This window comes from Podarcis cretensis (genome assembly GCF_951804945.1).
Source record: "Podarcis cretensis genome assembly, chromosome: 3".
Lineage (NCBI taxonomy): Eukaryota > Metazoa > Chordata > Lepidosauria > Squamata > Lacertidae > Podarcis > Podarcis cretensis.
In genome coordinates, this window is record NC_137172.1 from 117,292,736 (window position 1) to 117,312,432 (window position 19,697).

Consider the following 19,697-nt stretch of genomic DNA (forward strand, 5'->3'; position numbering starts at 1 on the left):
TAGTCCCATCCTCTTGCTTCCCTGCTCTTTCGGTGCCAAATTTAGACACAGAGCTAAACGCATCACTCTGAAACACATCAGGGCTTCCCCCAAAACCCGGAAATAAAGGTATGTGGTGGGGTCTGATTTTCATAAGGATCACAGCAGGTAGGTCAACCACCCTAGCCACATGCCACAGCTATTCGTTCCACCATGAAGCTTCTCTCTTGATTCCAGAGAAATTGGGTGAGATGCTTAGTGCCTAATGCCTGTTCTTCTTCTGTTTGCGTTAGGTCCAGTTTGATCGTTATTTGTCGGCTCCTGATGGACTGCTAATGCCACAGATAAACTTTCTTCTAAGTGCTACTGTGAAGTAAGCGTTTTGGCTTTGTGTTTGATTCTTCGGTTGTAGATTCTGATCCAAATCAGAATTCATCATTCCATGTAATAATAATAATAATAATAATAATAATAATAATAATAATAAATTTTTATTTATACCCTGCTCTCCCCTGCCAGAGCCGGGCTCAGGGCAACTAACACCAGTAAAATTACAATAAAAACATAATGGGGGGGGGGACAATTTAAAATACAGGTTAAAAATACAATTTAAAATGCAGCCTCATTTTAATAGTATCCCATAGATCAAAACCAGAAGGGGAGAGAAACGTAAGGGTCAGACTGAGTCCAAACCAAAGGCCAGGAGGAACAGCTCTATCTAGCAGGCCCTGCGGAAAGATGTCAAGTCCCGCAGGGCCCTAGTCAGGGCCACCAAGTTGGGGCCACTACTGAAAAGGCCCTGGCCCTAGTTGAGACCAATCTAAGCACCTTGCGACTTGGGACCTCCAAAGTGTTGTCATTTGTGGACCTTAAGGTCCTCTGCGGGGCATACCAGGAGAGGCGGTCCCGTAGGTATGTGGGTCCTAGGCCGCATAGGGCTTTAAAGGTCAAAACCAGCACCTTAAACATCTTTATAAGCCACAGTTTGGCAGTGGGCATGCACAGACCCAGACCGGCAGTGTCTTTAGAGTTTTGACCAAAGTCCTCTTGCCCCTGTTCTCTCCACCACTGTGGGTGACAATTGCATCAGAGGATGGCAGCAGGAGGTCCTTGGAAGGACCTTTGTCTCAGGACTGCTTGTCCCAAAGTCCTTCCCTTGCGGTTAGTGTTCATTATCCATTATTGAGCTGGTTGTACCCATCATTTTGTTTGCTCACCTCCCCATCCTCCTCCTGCAGCTAATCAACTGTTTGGGTTGCAAAGAGACAATGCCCGCAGCATCCCCATACCCCCTTTGCTGTTAATTCTATACTGTGACTATGTGGAGACGTAGAGGGGTTGATTTCACCATCACACCAAGGGGTTTAGCTTTAAACATTTCAAGTGCTGATGCAATTGCCACCTTTGGTGTGGAAAAAGCGTGCCAGAATTTTGGTGCTTTGCATATTTCTTTTTCCTTTGCATATTTCTGACGTGCTCCCCATGACCCTGTTGACTGAAAAATAAGGCCGAGGTATTGAAAGTCTTTTAAATTGTTCTATCAACTGATTGTCCATATAGTTTCTTGAAAACACCATGACTTTACAGTGGTGCCCTGCAAGACGAATGCCTCGCAAGACGAAAAACCCGCTAGATGAAAGGGTTTTCCGTTTTGGAGGCGCTTCGCAAAACGAATTTCCCTATGGGCTTGCTTCGCAAGACGAAATGTCTTGCAAGTTTTTCCGACTTTTTTTCCCTCCCCCCCCTTTTTCTAAGTCGCTAAGCCGCTTATCTGCTTATCCGCTAAACCATCAATGGGCTTGCTTCGCAAGACGAAAAAACCGCTAGACGAAGAGAATCACAGAACGGATTCTTTTCGTCTTGCGAGGCACCACTGTAGTTTTCTTGTAATTCACAGCCAGCTGCTCTCTTTGGCAGTATCCTGAGAATGCTCTCATCAATCTTTTTAGGCCCACTTTTGTTTGAGATAGAAGTACCGCATCATCTATGGATAATAATATAGGGATGGCTTTTGTGGCCAATTTAGGGGCATGATACTCTTGGGATGTTAAACTCTGGACAATATCATTTATATATAAATTAAACAGTGCGGGAGCCAGGATACAACCTTGCTTTGTGGCTGGTACGGATCCTGTGAGCTGCCCTTTTGTAGAGAAACGCACTTTCAGCACATTTTTTTTATATAGACATTTAATCAAGAACAATGATCTTTTATCTATACTGGAAGAGTTCAACTTATCCCACCGTCTTACTCGAGAGATTGAATCGAATGCAGCTTTCAGATCAATGAAATATAGCACAGCACCCAGTTTCTTAACATACTTAAAATGGGCTAGTACAAAGCAATCATATCAATTAACGGCTGAAAACTTGGAAGCCCAAATTCCATTTTTTCTCTCTTCTTTTTCTTTCAATAGATTTTTATTAAGATTTTAAAGGTTACAAAGAGAGAAATAGAAAAATAGAAAAATAGAAAAATTTCCATTTAAACAAAAAAAAAACCCCAATACATAAGAACAAGCATCCTCACAGAAAACAAAAGACAAAAAAAGCACAAATCAAACCTTTACATAACTTTCTTTCCTTTACTTATTTCCTTGACCTCCTCACACCTCCCTTTTTTGTATTCTAGTTCAGTTAGATATTTCAGCATATCCTTTCCAGCTTTGTGTTTATCCTAATAATTTATCTTAATATACTGTAATTTTACATTCTCATCTTTCACCAATTAACAATCCATTTTTACTTAATCCTTTATATCATTTCTGCTAAAACCACATTACTTCATTCCAACATCCTTCTAACATTCCTTAATTTTACAATATTTCTGTAGATAAACTTTAAATTTCTTCCAATCTTCTTCCACCAACTCTTCACCTTGGTCTCGGATTCTGCCAGTCATTTCCGCCAGTTCCATATAATCCATCACCTTCATCTGCCATTCTTCCCGGGTAAAAACTTGAAGCCCAAATTCCATCACTGTGATTTTAAAAAATGGAGAGCTATGAAAATCCATTGGGGTGGGAGATGATTTTGCTTTCTTTCCAATGGCAATCAGCAGTGCTTTGCAGCTGAAATAAAGCAATTGGGCTCAAGAGAGGGCAGACTGCAGTTTGTGGGTCTCCCAGTTCTCCCTCCTTTCTGCACTTTCCTCCCTCACGGCAGTCTGCCCTCTGATTCCCAGGTCTGCAAGAGAAGCCCACTTGCTCAGAGTTCTCCCACAGTAGCTTTTGGGGAGGAAAAGGCACTGGCACTTTCTTACCCAAACCTTGGTTGTTGAACATAATCTGTTCCAGAAGCCCGTTCAGCTTCCAAAATGTTCGACAACCAAGGCACGGCTTCCAATTGGTTGCAGGAGCTTCCTGCACATCAGACGTTCAGCTTCCGAAAAACGTTCAAAAACCGGAACACTTACTTCCAGGTTTGCGGGATTGGGGATCCAAAACGTTCCAAAATGGAGGCGTTCAGGATTCGAGGTTTGACTGCACTAATTTCTGCAAAGGTTCAGAAGTACGCAAAGAAATATTTTGTTCTCAACACTGTGTTTTTGTTTTGTTTTAGACAGCAGATAATAAAACTGTCCACGGAACTAGTCTGCAGAGCCTATAGCGAAGTATATTCAGCTGTAATGAATCCAGACAATGACTATAAAGATCCAGAAACGATATTGCCCAGATTTCCTCATCAGGTTCAAGCACTTCTCTCCTAACCTTTTGCCAAAATGGAGTTTCTCACTGTTTAAGGTCAGAATATTTTCATGCAAGTACAAGATAGGCAATGGCTATTTCTTTCTGTTTTTGAAATCTTGGTGGAAGTTTGGGTGGATGTATGCTTGGGCTACAGCTGTGTACAAAGTTAGTCTGATGAGATCCCATTGACTTGAACGGGATTTCTGCCGCCTTATTATGTGCAGTACTGTAGACATATTGGTAGACAGAGGCAAGAGGAATTTTCAGATACTAAATTATTTTCATGTTGTTATAAACATGAAAAGGGCTTCTTTGGGAAAGAAAGAAAATCCCTGTTAATTCTTTTTATGATTAATCGTGTACACCCAAAAAGCTTCCAAGGTCTAGTGATTTAGTCAATATTGGGTTTTGTTCCACCATTCTTCCGCTAACAGTTTGGAGGAAGAGATATCAGCGTTGCGAACAAAAGGAGACGGTTTGGATTGGATAAGGGACGAATGTGTGCATGCTTTGATGCGTTGCTTTCTGTCATGGATAATCTTAGCAAAAATAAAAACCCAAGTCTAATCTTTGAATATCTAATTTATATCACTGGCTAAATACTATTAGGTTTTTGCCATGTATCCGTTACCCAGTTGATGGTTGCCTGGGAGTAAGTCCTGTTGAACGCAGTGGAACTCAATGCACTGTTAATAATGTAAGCAAGCCGTGCTCCATCAGATCCACATTGGTCTGTGACACCTCATGATATCCACATCGGTGACTATTGCACCGTGGAGAATCAGGAAAGTGTGTATACAAACCTGACTTGAAGAAACCTGAAACTTAACCTGCCTGGCAAATACCATTCCTCTGAGGGTACGTGTCTTTTTAGTTTGGTGTTTGTACTGATTGGGAAAAGTGAATAAAAACAACACCATTCCCCTGAGGGTCTTCCATTGATCATTTTATAGAATCATAGATTTGTAGAGTCGGAAGGGACCCCGAGAGTAATCTAGTCCAGTGTTTCCCAACCTTGGGTCTCCAGCTGTTTTTGGACTACAACTCCCATCATACTTAGCGAGCAAGACCAGTGGTTAGGGATGATGGGAAGTGTAGTCCAAAAACAGCTAGAGACCAAAGGTTGGGAAACACTGATCTACTCCAACCCCCTGCAATAATGACCCTTGATCCTCTTGGTTGTAGTCAGAGCCGTCTTTTTCATAGGGCTTAGTGGTGTATTGCGCCAGGGCGCTGGCCTCTCAGGGGCACTCAAGCCAGTGGGGGAGCTGCGCAGCTTTGCCAGCGGCTTCCCCTCTCCCTGCATGCATGCCAGCTGCGCCCCGTCAACCATATGGCTGGCAAGCATGCAACTTGCCTCCCAAGCCTCAGCAGGAGCAGAGCGATCCCCGCAGAGGCTTAGGGTGGAAGCTGCGCCCTGCCAACTATATGACTGGCAGGCACGCAATTTCCCTCCCATGCCTCTGTGGGGATCGCTCTCCCAAGCGGCATGGGGAAGAGTTGTGCCCCCCCCCCCATGGCTGGCAGTGCGCAGCTTCGCCCCCCCCCATCTGTGGTAATTTGGGGCGCTGGGTGGATATTTGTACCCAGGTGCCTCATCTGCTAAAGATGAAAGATAGCCTTAGTTGTAGTCCTGTACACAATTACCTGGGGTATATTCCTGTTGAACTCATTGGGTCTTGCTTCATGCATAGATTTGTACTGTTAATATCAATTACGTTTCTAGGGTTGTTGAACACAGAGAAATCTGCATTCGGTATTTTAATTTAATTTATGGGTTGGGTACTTCCAATTGTCTTTAAACCTGATCAAATGAACTAACAAATGTTTCATGCACCAGATCAATGATTAAAGTAAATAAAACACATGTGTGTCTAATATGTCTGGAAAAACTATAAAAAATCTTAGGAAGGTAACCTGGTAAGTGCTAGTTTAGGTACCTGTGGGAAAACACACATGGGTAGCTACAAAATTTAGAATGTCAGGAAATTCACTTTAATAAGTAATGCTACTTAAAAGTAAAAAATATACCGTATTTTTCGCTATATAACACGCACCAGACCATAACACGCACGTAGTTTTTAGAGGAGGAAAACAAGAAAAAAAATATTCTAAACGAAATAGTGGATATATGATTTTTGTGGTTCATGCTGTGGCCACAGACATGTGATCTGACAGTGAGTTTGGAGTAGCCCAATGCAAAAATCCTGAGGATCCATGTGGATCCATGCTTTGTAACCATGGAGGAGGGAAGGGAGGGGAACCATGGATCCTCTGCTCACGACTGCAGCAGATCCCCCCCGCCACCCGCAGGCATTCGCTCCATAACACGCACAGACATTTCCCCTTACTTTCTAGGAGGAAAAAAGTGAGTGTTATGGTGCAAAAAATACGGTAATTTCTCCCACTTGTTGCTGGTACACCTAGAGCTGGTTGGTTCCAATGATTTGTTCCAAAAGGGATATGAACATGTGCTGCTTCATGGAATCCATTCCAATTTTTAAAAAATTATTTTCGATCGGGGTGAACTCCCTTAGTTCTTACTGCTCCCAGGATTAGCTCACAAGGAATAGGGTGCATTTCCACCATCAAAACACAACTATGGGGTTATGTGGACACTGTTTTATGTTAATAGTGCCACCCAACTGGCATCAATGCACCGTTTGGGTACTGTCGCCACAACTGCTAATTCGTTGGATCTTTCCGCTCATTTTGCAGTGCACAGAGTACTAGTTTAATTTAGCATCAGTGCCGTAGACCTGATCAGCTTCACTTTCGTAAGCCAATGAAAAGCTTTTAATCTGGGGAGGTCAGGAGGATGATAATAACGATGACGATAAAATTAATAATAGGCTTCAGGGGAAATAAAGAATGTTTCCCCCACTTTCTTTGGCTTAGATGTGTTTCCGTACAGAGCCTCCCAGCTGTTGGAACAGTGGAAGTTTTGCCTTTGTCCGCTGTAGGATGTTGTAAATAAAATGTTTTTCTGAACTTTGAATACCAGCAGTGGGCATAAAAAATTTCTAAAGATGCACTGACGTTATTGGAAGCAGATTTGGCACTACTAGTGCAAAGCTTATCAGCGTTCGAGGGGCCCTCTAAATACATTTGTAAATGACTAGCATATATGGAAGTGAGCAATTTCCTGTAAATCAATGTACTTTGCTTTAGACTTTGACTTCACAACACGACTACCCTTGAAAACAAACGACACACTCATTATTTTTGACCTCAGCATGAAGAATCGTATGCCGCTCTCCCCTCTCCCATCTTGTACTAAGAGGAAATGTCAATTAAACTTCAATTAGACTAAATAAATGGTATAAATGGAAGACCTGAGAATATAAGCCCTGGACAAAATAAATCTTTGGATGCCTTAATTAATAGCTAAAGAACAAATGCTTTTAAAGGTAAGTCGGAAATTAAGAGCTGTATGGTTGCTTTTGACTCTTCTGTTCCAATCCTGCTCTTTGAGTTTCAACAGGGGCTCATTCTGTCCATTAGGGGAAGGAAAATGCAGTCAGCATACGGCTATAAACATCCAGCAACAAAATGAAGAGCCAAAGCCTATTAGCTTTCCTGAGAGCAGGCTAGGGTTCTTTTCCGGTAGAAGTACACTGCTAGATACCGTTCCCATATAGTTCAGGAAGTCAATGGTTACGTCAACTTGCATGCATAACAGGAGTTCAAATAAAGACCCCGGCCTTTTTCATCCATTTAATTTGTTTATTTTAATGCCATCCCAGAAAGCTGGGGCTGGCGAATGGAAAAAGCATTTAAACCTGCGAACAATATAAACAAAATCAGTTTTCGGGCACTAAAATTACATGACAATTCACTAACCGGTCATCAGCTTATCCCTGACCCACACAAGCCAGCACAAAGAGATAAGCTTCTGAAATATGCTCTCGCTTGGAAAGCAGCCAGTTTTCCTGGAAGTGGGTGTTCCATAAACCGAAGATACTTCTCGGTGCATTCTAGCTGTTTGAACATGGAATCGTTACAGGGGCAGCTTCGATCACCCTGGGATTGTGAAGTAGCCTAGGTAATGGTCCCGAAAGTGTCTAGACTGTTTTAGGGCTTTAGAAGATCAACAACAGAGCCTTGAATTGGATAAGAAATTCAACAGGAGCACATGTGTAATATGCTCTCAGCATCCCTCCCATTTTAGGAGACAAAGAACCTCACTGTGCAATGGTTGAAGCTTCTAAGCAGCCTATGATGACCAGATAACAAATCTTAAAATGACCAGATGCATGGCTTTAAGTTGCCAGGTGCCACGTCTGACCAAAAAATGGTAGCCTACTCAGGAGATTGAAGTCAGAGAAAGATGTTTCAGGGCATCACCCAACCCAGGCATTGCGAATTCGGTAATTAATCTTGGAGCTAAAAGGTAAAGGGACCCCTGACCATTCGGTCCAGTCGTGGCCGACTCTGGGGTTGCGGCGCTCATCTCGCTTTATTGGCCAAGTGAGCCAGCGTACAGCATCCGGGTCATGTGGCCAGCATGACTAAGTCGCTTCTGGCAAACCAGAGCAGCGCACTGAAACGCCGTTTACCTTCCCGCTGGAGCCGTACCTATTTATCTACTTGCACTTTGATGTGCTTTTGAACTGCTAGGTTGGCAGGAGAATCTTGGAGCCGGCCGAGACTATTGGCTTGAGTGACCAGAGGTGACTGGATGCTATCAATCACCGCCATCCCAACCATGCCACACACACACGTCGTCTGTCAGTCATCATGACTCTGTGTCTGCAAGCACCTGCTGTCGGGTCACACTTACCCAGCTTTCAACTATGACCAGCAAGTAAGAGAAAGAGCATGTTGCTCACATGACATTTATTTGTGAGGGAATGCCCAATTAAAAAAAATAAAATAAAGATTTTCTTGGTTTACAAAACTACATGCCTTGTCGCTCTTTTCAAGTTGTACAGTGTTTTCTACAGATCAGTTACATTTGTTATGAGACATTAGTGTTGAGTATACAGACGCGGGTGGCGCTGTGGGTTAAACCACAGAGCCTAGGACTTGCTGATCAGAAGGTCGGCGGTTGGAATCCCCGCGACGGGGTGAGCTCCCGTTGCTCGGTCCCTTTACCTTTTATATAGTGTAAGGTCAGGACGAAGAGGGGGGCAAAGGAAGGGTGGTAGTGAAATTTATATTTTTTGCAGCGTGGGGGGGGGGTTGTGTCAGCGTCAACTAGATAGGTTCTTTTTCTGTTTGCTTGTTCCGTTTCCTTGGTAGTGAGAGAGGCTGGGGGCCCAGGGTGTGGTTGGTTGATTGTGTTTGGCTACAATGAGGTTTATTGGGTCTTGTTGAGGCTTGTTGGGTCAGGTAAACCAGATGGATTCGTATGCTGTCGGTGGGTTCTTGTTGTCTTGTTGGGCTATGTATGTGATAAATGGGAGCCATATTGGGGTGAAGGCATCCTCTTCTATTTGTCCCCATGTCAATTTCAGTTTATTGGTTAGGGTCAGGGAACTGCCATCAGCTCAGAGGCGAGAGGTGGAAAGGCAGCTGGGTTACAGGGAGCCTCCAAAGAAGCAGCACTTCCTCCGCGGAGGAGCGAAGCCACGCCTCCAGTGGGGAAGGGGTGCAGTGCTCGGAGGATGCAAGGGGGAGCCACAGCACCGAACATGAACAAAGCAGGGGGGAGGCAGGTCCCCCTTTGCCCACGCCCTCTCTGCACAGTAGGTTTACGCACAGAGAGGGGAGGCGTAGGATGGGGGTCAAGAGACTACTCTGCTGGGGAAAGTTTAAGGACCGCCCACTCCCAGATTCTGCTAGTGACTGAGCAAGACATGGAATTGAGACGCCCTGCATTGTGAATGTTTTTGCACCGATAATAAAACCTTTGAAAAGACCAGTGGGGGTCTAGCCTGTTCGCTCTCAAGCAACCACGCCGGCGCACATAACGGTTAGCTTTTCTACTAAGGTGGTTTCCCAAACAATTTGGTACCACTGGTCCATGTTCATCCCTGAAAGGTCTGGCTGTGAGGCTTCTGGCTGCTGAGAGGAGGGGAGGGAATGCCTAATTAAAATACATGCTGATGGGGATGGATGAATCTGTTTTGGTTTCTCTCACCTTTCTTGTTCCATTCACAATTTCACCACCTGCCCACATTGGTTTACAGTTTTAGTTTTAGAAAGTCTCCGCAGAAATTCATCCGCATCTTAGTCTGAATTTCTCCAAATTGACGCTTTTATTTGCCTGCAATTTCCCCTAATCTATTTCTATGTGACTTTCATTATAGTAGACATTCTACACACTTTCCCCCCTAATATCCACATTTTTGCCCCCCCCTTTTGTTGTGGAACTGCATCACAAAATTCAGAGAAGTCCGAATTTCAAAGGAGAGCTGCGTTTCAGATTACGCATTGCATTAGGAGTTGCAAATCAGGCAGGTTAACATTAAAATGCAAACTATTCACATTAAAATGCAAACCAGAAATGCAAGGTGCATTTCTGCCCCCTCCCTTGGTGGTAACTGCTTTGCTTTAAAAAAAAAAAAACAACAACCACCAGTTGACTGACACAATAGTCCATCTTATTACCAGTTTTTAACCTAACTAGGTCAGTGTTAGGTCTGGTTAATGCCTAAATGAGATGCATTAAATAACAGGTAGGAATCAGCTAACAAGGCCTGCTAGTGGAAGCCTGTGCAAGGACTCCTGCTAGCACAACAGGGCTCCCCCCCCCCTTCTCAAGCTCTCCCCCCCCATTGGATTTGGGAGAGTCAGGAGAATCTTCAGAACAGCTGGGAGGAAAAGGGGGTATTCCATGTGTCATCTGTCATGCTGAAATGTTTGGCTAATGGAATGATTACCTAGTGCTATGGCGAATTATTTTCCCCATATTCCTATAGCAACTCTCAGTTCTGACCGCTGGTTTGGATGCCCATGGTTGGAAAAGTTTGCTTTCAGACCTCTCTTGCCCTCGTGATCCTGGCAAGGAAAGCACACCGCTGTTGGCTCACCCTCCTGATAACTTTCCCTCTCGTTCTCGAGCAGCCAAGAAGAGAAGGAACTTTAAATTGCTGGGTGTTTGCTTCCGTCTCCTCCTCAATGTCTTGGCTGCTTTCCCCTGCTACTGACTTTGCAGGTGGTGATATGTGGATTTGCAGCGAGGGTGGGGTGTGCCCTTGATTTGGGGCATGGAAATTGTGTGCAATCAGCAAAGCAGAATGAGACATCTCTCCAAGTAGCATTCATCATCACTTTGTTAGAGTCTGAATGATTTCCTTGGGTGAGAATCATGGAATTCCCCAGCTTTGCACAGCTGCTGTTTACAGCAGCCCAGAGAACAACCATCTATTTAATTTCAATCATATTGGATTAAGAATGTCTGCCTGTCTTCACCCTGAAGTGTGGTAGAAGTCGATTTGACACGCACTCGCTGCCTTCCAAGTCATTTGTTTCCAGAGTTTTGTGTAGGGGTTGCGTGGGAGACATTCTGCTCCACTCCTGAATTTCTGTCTTTGTCTCTTACCATTATTGATGCGTACTAATGTTTTGTTGCTATGCCATACGTAAAGGCACCAACATCACCATTTCATTGCAGAGAAAATACAGTTCATGATCTGGCTGCATATACTGTATATAATTGCCATGATTTCTACAATCATGTACAGTGGTGCCTCGCAAGACGAAAAGAATCCGTTCCGCGAGTCTCTTCGTCTAGCGGTTTTTTCGTCTTGCGAAGCAAGCCCATTGACCGCTTAGCGGATTAGCGCTATTAGCGGCTTTTAGCGGCTTATCGGCTTATTGGATAAGCAGATAAGCGGCTTAGTGGCTTAGATAAAGGGGGGAAAACCCGCAGGAACTCGCAAGACATTTTCGTCTTGCGAAGCAAGCCCATAGGGAAATTCGTTTTGCGAAGCGCCTCCAAAACGGAAAACCCTTTCGTCTAGCGGGTTTTCCGTCTTGCGAGGCATTTGTCTTGCGGGGCACCACTGTAATTTGAGCTTTGTCAAGAAATCACTTCAGTGGGGAACCTTATGCCCTCCAGATTTTGCTAAACTATCGCTACACAGGACCTCCATGCACACCGCCCAGGCTTATGCCCCAGAAAGATCACTTCGGCACTGCTAACACAGCACAAACAATGCAGGAAGCAGCAGTTACGAGTTACCGGTCTCTACGGCCACAGCAGGCATTGTGATTCTCCAGCGGTTGGACTTTGTTCCATTGTCTCTTGAGACAGATGGACTTTGCTCCTGACTTTGCTCCATTATCTCTTGAGACAGATGGATGCCAACAACCAGGAGTCATCATTCCTAGCAAGCATGGCCAACTTTCAGGGTTAATGAGAGTTGTAGTTCAACAACATCCAAAGATCCACATGTTCCCCACTCCGGCCATGACACATCAGAGAAATGTAGCTAAATTACATCATCATCTCACCCAAAGAACAACCGAGAGGGAAAAGAAAAAACGTCAAACTTAACAAAAGCATAGCAATATGTTAAAGATAACCTGTGCTGAGATATTTCCAGTGCTGTTTACAAATGGATCATCAGTAAATTCAGTTTCCCGCAGCATTTGCATCTACCAAAACTTGACTCCACCCTGCTGAGTGTAGCAAAGGCTACTTTGGCTGGAGAGAGATCGGCCGTACAAGAGAGCTATCTGTTTACCCAGCTACAACCAGAAGTAGCTCTCCAATCACAATCTTCAAACACTCTTTCCTCATCTCTACATGGAGCTGGACATTTGTCACCACCCCTGTGAAAAGTTCTTGTGTATCTTACTCCATGAAGATTGTGTTGCCTTCGGAAAGTTGCACGGTGGTGTCTCAGATCAGCACTGTACCGGATGTTTGGCCGTGTTTGTCAACCAGGTGAGTAGGGTGATCGTTTTCAGAACAAAAATCATTCAGAGTAAGTAGCTGTACTCGTCTATATGTGTCACAGAGTTGAAGTGGTTTGAGGAACAGTTAGTCTTACTTTCAGCCTGTCACTAGATGGTGCCAAAAATCCGTATTGGAACCAAGTATGTCAGATTTCAGCTGTGCATCAACTCTAACTGTGTGGAAAAGGCCTGTCCCCCAGGAGATAGCTGCAGAAGGCATTAATCTCCCTATTCTTTGCAATGTGGTTGGTTCTCCAGATCTGGAAAAGAATCGCCTGAGTTCTGTCTCAGCCAACGCGTTCTGTCTGCACCTTCTCTGGCTTTCATCACGAGTTCTAACTGTAACATGGGAACTTGAGAATACTCTACTGACTGTAGTATAGTAAAGTGGGGTGGGACCACTAATGAGTGGGGTGTTTTCTCAATTTGTTACCGGGGGGTGAAGTTTACACATAAGAGAATCCACCCTCCTTTCTACCTCAATAATTTGGATGATATTCTTTCATTTTCTGCCCACCAACTTCTACCTGTTGAAAGTTGGACTTCTTTCCTTGCTGCAGTGATATTTTCTAAGTAACAGCCTTAATCTGGCAACATGCCCTTTGTGGATTCAGCTTTTCTCTCTTTTTTTGGCATTATATCTCCAGGGTCAGATAGAATCAGGATGTCTGGAATGTCTGTGCCTGTTGCCACAAGTTTCCTTCCTTATTTCTCCAAAGCAGCCATCCTTCCAGTGATTCCCTGCTTTGCCCTGCTGTTTGTATGTGGCTGAAGGAATTAGAGCAGTGTTTCTGAAACCTGTGTTTCCAACTTTTTTTCAGACTACAATTCCCATCATCCCTGACCACCGATCTTGCTAGCTAGGGGTGATGGGAGTTGTAGTCCAAAAACAGGCAGAGACCCAAGTTTGGGAAACACTGAATTGGGCCAATGCTGTCCTGACAAAGGAACAAATCTCATTTCCATGCACTGCTGTCTACAGAGTGCTGTCATGGATGGCTGAGGGGCGGACATGTTTTTCACCTTTCTTGGGCTAATGCTCCTTGAATTAATGAAAACATCTTGGTGTCTATTTGCATGAAGTAGCCATCGCACCCTGACAGTGATGTGGCGTGGAGGGAGGAGGGAGGCATCTGTGTGAACCACATGAGCACGAAGGCCAGAGACCCTCTTCAGAATTGCAATAAGAAGCCAAGCAATATGGCACCTGATGACATGCGCTGGGTTCCACCCAACTTTTGAGGGGCTCAGCACATGCATGTGACATACTTCCGAGTAGGATTGAAAATAAGTTGCAGTGTGGATCAATTTGGGGCTCCCACAACCAGCTTTACACAAGGCTTTCAAATAATTGGGCAGCCTTCTCTACAAAGTGTTTGGACTTCTGAAAGTTCATGTCAGTTACTGTATTTTTCGCTCTATAAGACGCATCAGACCACAAGACGCACCTAGTTTTTGGAGGAGGAAAACAAGAAAAAAAATATTCTGAATCCCAGAAGCCAGAACAGTAAGAGGGATCGCTGCACAGCGATTCCTCTTGCTGTTCTGGCTTCAGCGATAGCTGCACAGCCTGCATTTGCCCCATAAGACGCACACACATTTCCCCTTACTTTTTAGGAGGGGAAAAGTGTGTCTTATAGAGCGAAAAATACGGTATGTTCTGCCTTTCAAACTATGCCAGGCCCATAAAGCGGATCACAGAGCCACCGCCGAAAACGCAATGAAATTAGCAATGTTAAAATCCGTTCGTCACAGAGAATTAAGGAGGGCAGGATACAAACGTAAGCCATAAAATAAATACATGTATAAGATTTACATGTGATCCTCGGTTAGGCAATCAAACAGCTTTAAGCAGTCCTGGCAAACACATTGCATTCAGCAGCAGATGTCATGCTTTAAATGCAATGTGTAGAAAAAGCAGAGTCTAGCCTGTTCCATCCTGCAAGCAGGGGAGAGATACAGGCGTGGGGTTACCATGCAGTAACCACACAGCCTGTTAATGTATTTCTGATATGATTGCAACTCAACAAATAACTTCGCAGTGGAGCAAGAAGCAAGTCACACCCACAACTCTAGTATAAACAAATCCTCAGGGGACAAACGTATGTTGTATTTAAACAAGAATTCAAGGGGCAGGAGACCTAAACTTTGATCCTGCAATGTTGAGCAACGCGGGTTTGGAATGCTCCCTCCCCGCGCCCCCATTCTGTTTCAATTTGTTTTTGAAGCTGATCTCCGTTTCTTGAAGGCCGCCGTGTCCCGAAGGCACGCTGTAAAGGCACCCAAAAGAAGGAGGTAGCAGCTTAGGCGCAAGCAGTGGGAATATGTTGCAGAAATGCAATGCAAAGCGAGGCTACCAACGGCTAGCGAGAAAAGCAAACAATATGTTTTGGCAATGTGTTGCAGCCTCCCTGCTTAAGACTCTGGAAAAAAGGTCACAAGTGCATTTATTTTTTTTAGCCATTGTGCAAAAGCGACGATCCAGTGAAAATTGCCTGTTACCATGTGACGTTGGAGAGGGCAGCACTGCTGCTATTGGGCCATTTAAAGTTTTGCAACAAGATAAATATCTGGCTTTCCTTGGAGCGCCCTGCTCCTTCTCAGGAATGGTACAGCAGGGCAGGGCAGCGCCTCCAAATTCTTAAAATGAAACACTAAATTAACAAGATTTGCAGAAATCAGAACAGGCGTGGAGGTGTTAATTGAATTGCAACGAAAAGCGCGTTTTTGCCTTTGATTCCTGTTCAGCCACGTCCTATACAGCAGCCGTGTTTACAGTATAATGTAAGGACATAATATTGTATTCAGCTGTGCAGATCAGAGTTTTACATTATTTGTGGAAGACAGGCTGTTCCTTCCTACGCAAATAGCCATAGACTGAGCAGTGCGGGATCTCACTGATCATATGCAAAGAGTATTTACATTTCGTAAAGCTAGTTGACAGTTCGTGGTTTCATCATCTTCCTCTGCAGAATGTCAACAAATCTGTAGTCTGAGTAATCTGGAATCTATGTGCTGGTCAGGGGCCAGGACAAGGCCTGCCTTTTCCTATATAAGAACTAGGTCATCTTCTGGGGCCCTCTGCCATCTGAGGGCACCACAGGTCAGGGCCTTTTCTAGGTTGGCACCTAAGTTGCAGTATTCCCTTCGTAGGGAAATGTTCTTAGCTCCTCTCAGCAAAGGAGTTCAGGCTGCAGATTGTTGTTGTTTAGTCGTTTAGTCGTGTCCGACTCTTTGTGACCCCCTGGACCAGAGCGTGCCAGGCACTCCTGTCTTACACTGCCTCCCGCAGTTTGGTCAGACTCATGTTTGTAGCTTCAAGAACACTGTCCCACCATCTCATCCTCTGTCGTCCCCTTCTCCTTGTGCCCTCCATCTTTCCCAACATCAGGGTCTTTTCCAGGGAGTCTCCTCTTCTCATGAGGTGGCCAAAGTATTGGAGCCTCAGCTTCAGGATCTGTCCTTCCAGTGAGCACTCAGGGCTGATTTCCTTAAGAATGGGTAGGTTTGATCTTCTTGCAGCCCAGGGGACTCTCAAAAGTCTCCTCCAGCACCATAATTCAAAAGCATCAATTCTTCGGCGATCAGCCTTCTTTATGGTCCTTCTTTATGGAATGAGAGCTGGACCATAAAGGCTGCAGATTAAGGTCCTGCTATTTCAAAGCACATTCGGAAGCAACACGCCATCGGTTTTCCTGATGCTGTGTCTGGCTTTGACATATTTAAGTGTTCTGTTTGATTTTTAATTGTATTGTAGAGCCTAGTGGAATTGCAATACAGAAATACAGATGTCTCCCCCCACTTACACGCGATAGACTCGTGCGCAACTGCTTATCTGCATGGTGCTGGAAAAATAAATAATTTAATTCAGCCCCAGAAATGGCGAGAGAGAGCTGCAGCCGCTTCCCTCCATGTCCTTCGGCCTCCATTAGGCCCCAGAGTTCCAACTCCAGATATTTTGGTCTGGATTGGGAAGAGTGTGGGAGAGAGAGCTAGAGAGCAGGAAAAAAAACACGGGTGTTTGAAGGCTTTTTAGAGGGTGTTCCCCACTTTTCACAGTTTCAGTTATGCATGTGGGCGCACAGGACATAACCCCCCTTGTACTTCAATTTTTAAAATAAAATGCATTAGTTATATCTTTGCCAGTGGCACACTATGGTCTGGATACAGGAAGGGATCGGACCTATATATGTTTAAATCAGAGTAGATGGAATACTATGGCTAATGTCAGCTGGCAATTTTTGTTGTTGCTCCTTCCTTCCTTCCTTCCTTCCTTCCTTCCTTCCTTCTCTTTTCTTCCAATAAAAAATTGAGGGGGAAATCAGACCAGGCTGCAAACTTTGGAACCTTTTTTCAGTTCCATGGCTCAAACCTGAAACATGGGCCTTGCTTCACCATTGCAGAACCACTTTGCGAAAGGACATCCATTGAAAGTCGGTCCTATCAATTTTTATAAAACCTCCCCTTGAGGCCAGAAGCATTTCTTTTTAGAAACTGACTTTATTAAGGGCCTTGCCCTCAAGGTAACAGAGTGGGTGACTGTGACCTTGCCAGCCTGAACTTTTTTTTGATCCTGTGACCCTTGTGTTGAAGTCATAGTTGATGGAAATGTTTCTGGCACATTCTAAATTCCTGGGTTGTTTGTAAATATTGCTGACTGTACCGGATTAAGTTGTTCTCAGAGTTTAGCCACATTTCCTAGTTTGTCTGGACTGGCTACTTTAGGTTAACAGACTTGTTCCTTCACATTTCAATCGTAGTGTGCTTGTTGCCCATCTGAAATGCAGAGGTTTTCCTGCTTTGCCTCTGCACCACATAGAAGCACAAAACGAAACTGATTTTGTCAGTTTTGGTATCTCCCAATTCAGTCTGCCCCACTTCTGCATCAGTTTGCATTTTTAAAAAATCCACATGGAAGTTTATGAGAATTTTAGTGTGTGTTACCCACATTTAATGGGACGCGGGTGGCACTGTGGTCTAAACCTCTGAGCCTAGGGCTTGCCGATCAGAAGGTCGGCGGTTCGAATCCCCGCAACGGGGTGAGCTCCGCTTGCTCGGTCCCAGCTCCTGCCAACCTAGCAGTTCAAAAGAACGTCAAAGTGGAAGCAGATAAATAGATACCCCTCTGGCGGGAAGGTAAACGTCATTTCTGTGCGCTGCTCTGGTTCGCCAGAAGCGGCTTTGTCATGCTGGCCACATGACCCGGAAGCTGTACACCGGCTCCCTCGGCCAATAAAGCGAGATGAGCGCCCCAACCCCAGAGTCATCTGCGACTGGACCTAACGGTCAGGTGTCCCTTTACCTTTACCTTTACCCACATTTTGTTATGAATTGCCTAATACTCACATTTTTGCAAGCATTTCACCCCAGTATAATGTACTTCGTATGTTAATTTCCTACTAAACTACCAGATAGCTCAGTCAGTAGAACGATGTGACTCTTAATCTCAGGGTTGTAGCTTTGAGCCCCACATTGGGCATAAGATTCTTGCGTTTCAGGGGGGTTGGACTAGATCAGGCATAGGCAAACTCGGCCCTCCAGATGTTTTGGGACTACAACCCCCATGATCCCTAGCTAACAGGACCAGCGGTCAGGGATGATGGGAATTGTAGTCCCAAAACATCTGGAGGGCCTAGTTTGCCTATGCCTGGACTAGATGATTCTCTTGGTCCCCTTCAGCGCTATGATTCTATGAGCATCAGGAGCAATGTGACCAAGTTAGAAGCACTTATTTATTTACATAATACAGCAAACTTCTTTCTGTGGTTTTCAGCACTTTCTGGCATTGGCAGCAAAGGTTAGATGGTTGAAACTACAGTGGTACCTCGGGTTACAGACGCTTCAGGTTACAGACTCCGCTAACCCAGAAATAGTACCTCGGGCTAAGAACTTTGCTTCAGGATGAGAACAGAAATCGCGCAGCAGCGGCACAGCGGCACTGGCTAAAGTGGTGCTTCAGGTTCAGAACAGTTTCAGGTTAAGAACGGACCTCCGGAACAAATTAAGTTCTGAACCCAAGGTACCACTGTACCACGGAGCTGAGCCCCTCTTTGAAAGAAGCAATGTCTGTTTCTTTAGCATGATTTATAACCCACTGTTTATTAAAACCAATCTAGGAGCTAAATGGTTTTTTTACACTGTAGCTCGCAACAAGCAGCAGATTCATGACCCAAGGATCTGGGAGTACCACATTGTAGCAGAATAATATATGCACTTGTGGATTTCCTGATAAAGTGGACAGCTCTGAAAATAGTCTAGCCCTATGTCTCTTTCAGTGAATGAACTCAGAAGGCATCTCTGTAGTGGGTGGACTTTTCATTCTCAAATTTCAGTGGCGCACTCCGTGACGCACACATACACACACTGCCGCCTCTTGCACTCTGATCTGCATCATTGTTGTGGTGCCCCCTGTAGGGCCAGTGCTCAGAGCACCTGAACCGGTCGCACTACCCTAAAACTTCCTCTGAAAGAGGAGGCCCTCTAATGTACAAATAAAAAATACGAAAGTAGTTTCATTGGTAGATATAAGCATTGCCACACAAGTGACGTGACCCTTAATGGCAAGAAGCAAATGTTCCAAGGTAAACAAGGTGTTTCAAGACATCCTGCACCTGATCCACATAGATAACAGCAGATAATAGTTTAACCGATTACAGAAGCACTGGTTGCAGTTTGCTTAGGCCAGGATTCCCCTTGGTGTTCATAGCAGAGGCAGTAAGGCTGCCATACATCCGGATTTTCCCCAACATTACCAGGATTTCAAAGGCGGATTTGGCGTCTGGGGGGGAATTTCCAAAATAATAATAATAATAATAATAAATAAATAAATAAATAAATAATACCCCGCCCATCTGGCTGAGTTTCCCCCTGGCGTTCTACAGGGTGGGCGCCACTACCTAGAAGGCCCTCTGTCTGGTTCCCTGTAACCTCACTTCTTGCAGTGAGGGAACCGCCAGAAGGCCCTCGGCACTGGACCTCAGTGGGGGGCTGAACAATGGGGGTGGAGATGCTCCTTCAGGTATACTGGACCGAGGCCGTTTAGGGCTTTAAAGGTCAGCACCAACACTTTGAATTGTGCTCGGAAATGTACTGGGAGCCAATGCAGATCTCTCAGTGTTATGTGGTCCCGGCAGCCACTCCCAGTCACCAGTCTAGCTGCCGCACTCTGGATTAATTGCA

General features: G+C 44.8%; 1 protein-coding gene and 1 long non-coding RNA gene across 2 annotated transcripts in view; one reads left to right on the forward strand and one right to left on the reverse strand.

The window, feature by feature from the left end:
* Positions 1–4,243, forward strand: part of COG6 (component of oligomeric golgi complex 6) — a 36,145-nt gene extending 31,902 nt beyond the window's left edge. Inside the window, exons 18-19 of the mRNA XM_079969856.1 lie at positions 273–352; positions 3,541–4,243. Coding sequence (XP_079825982.1) covers positions 273–352; positions 3,541–3,688 — 228 coding nt within the window. The 3' untranslated portion in view covers positions 3,689–4,243. The remainder of the gene's footprint in view (positions 1–272; positions 353–3,540) is intronic.
* The window catches only part of LOC307212788, a 103,855-nt gene extending 89,585 nt beyond the window's left edge, over positions 1–14,270 (reverse strand). Inside the window, exon 1 of the long non-coding RNA XR_013837217.1 lies at positions 13,924–14,270. This is a non-coding gene — a long non-coding RNA (uncharacterized lncRNA). The remainder of the gene's footprint in view (positions 1–13,923) is intronic.
* Between the last annotated feature and the right edge of the window lie 5,427 nt (positions 14,271–19,697).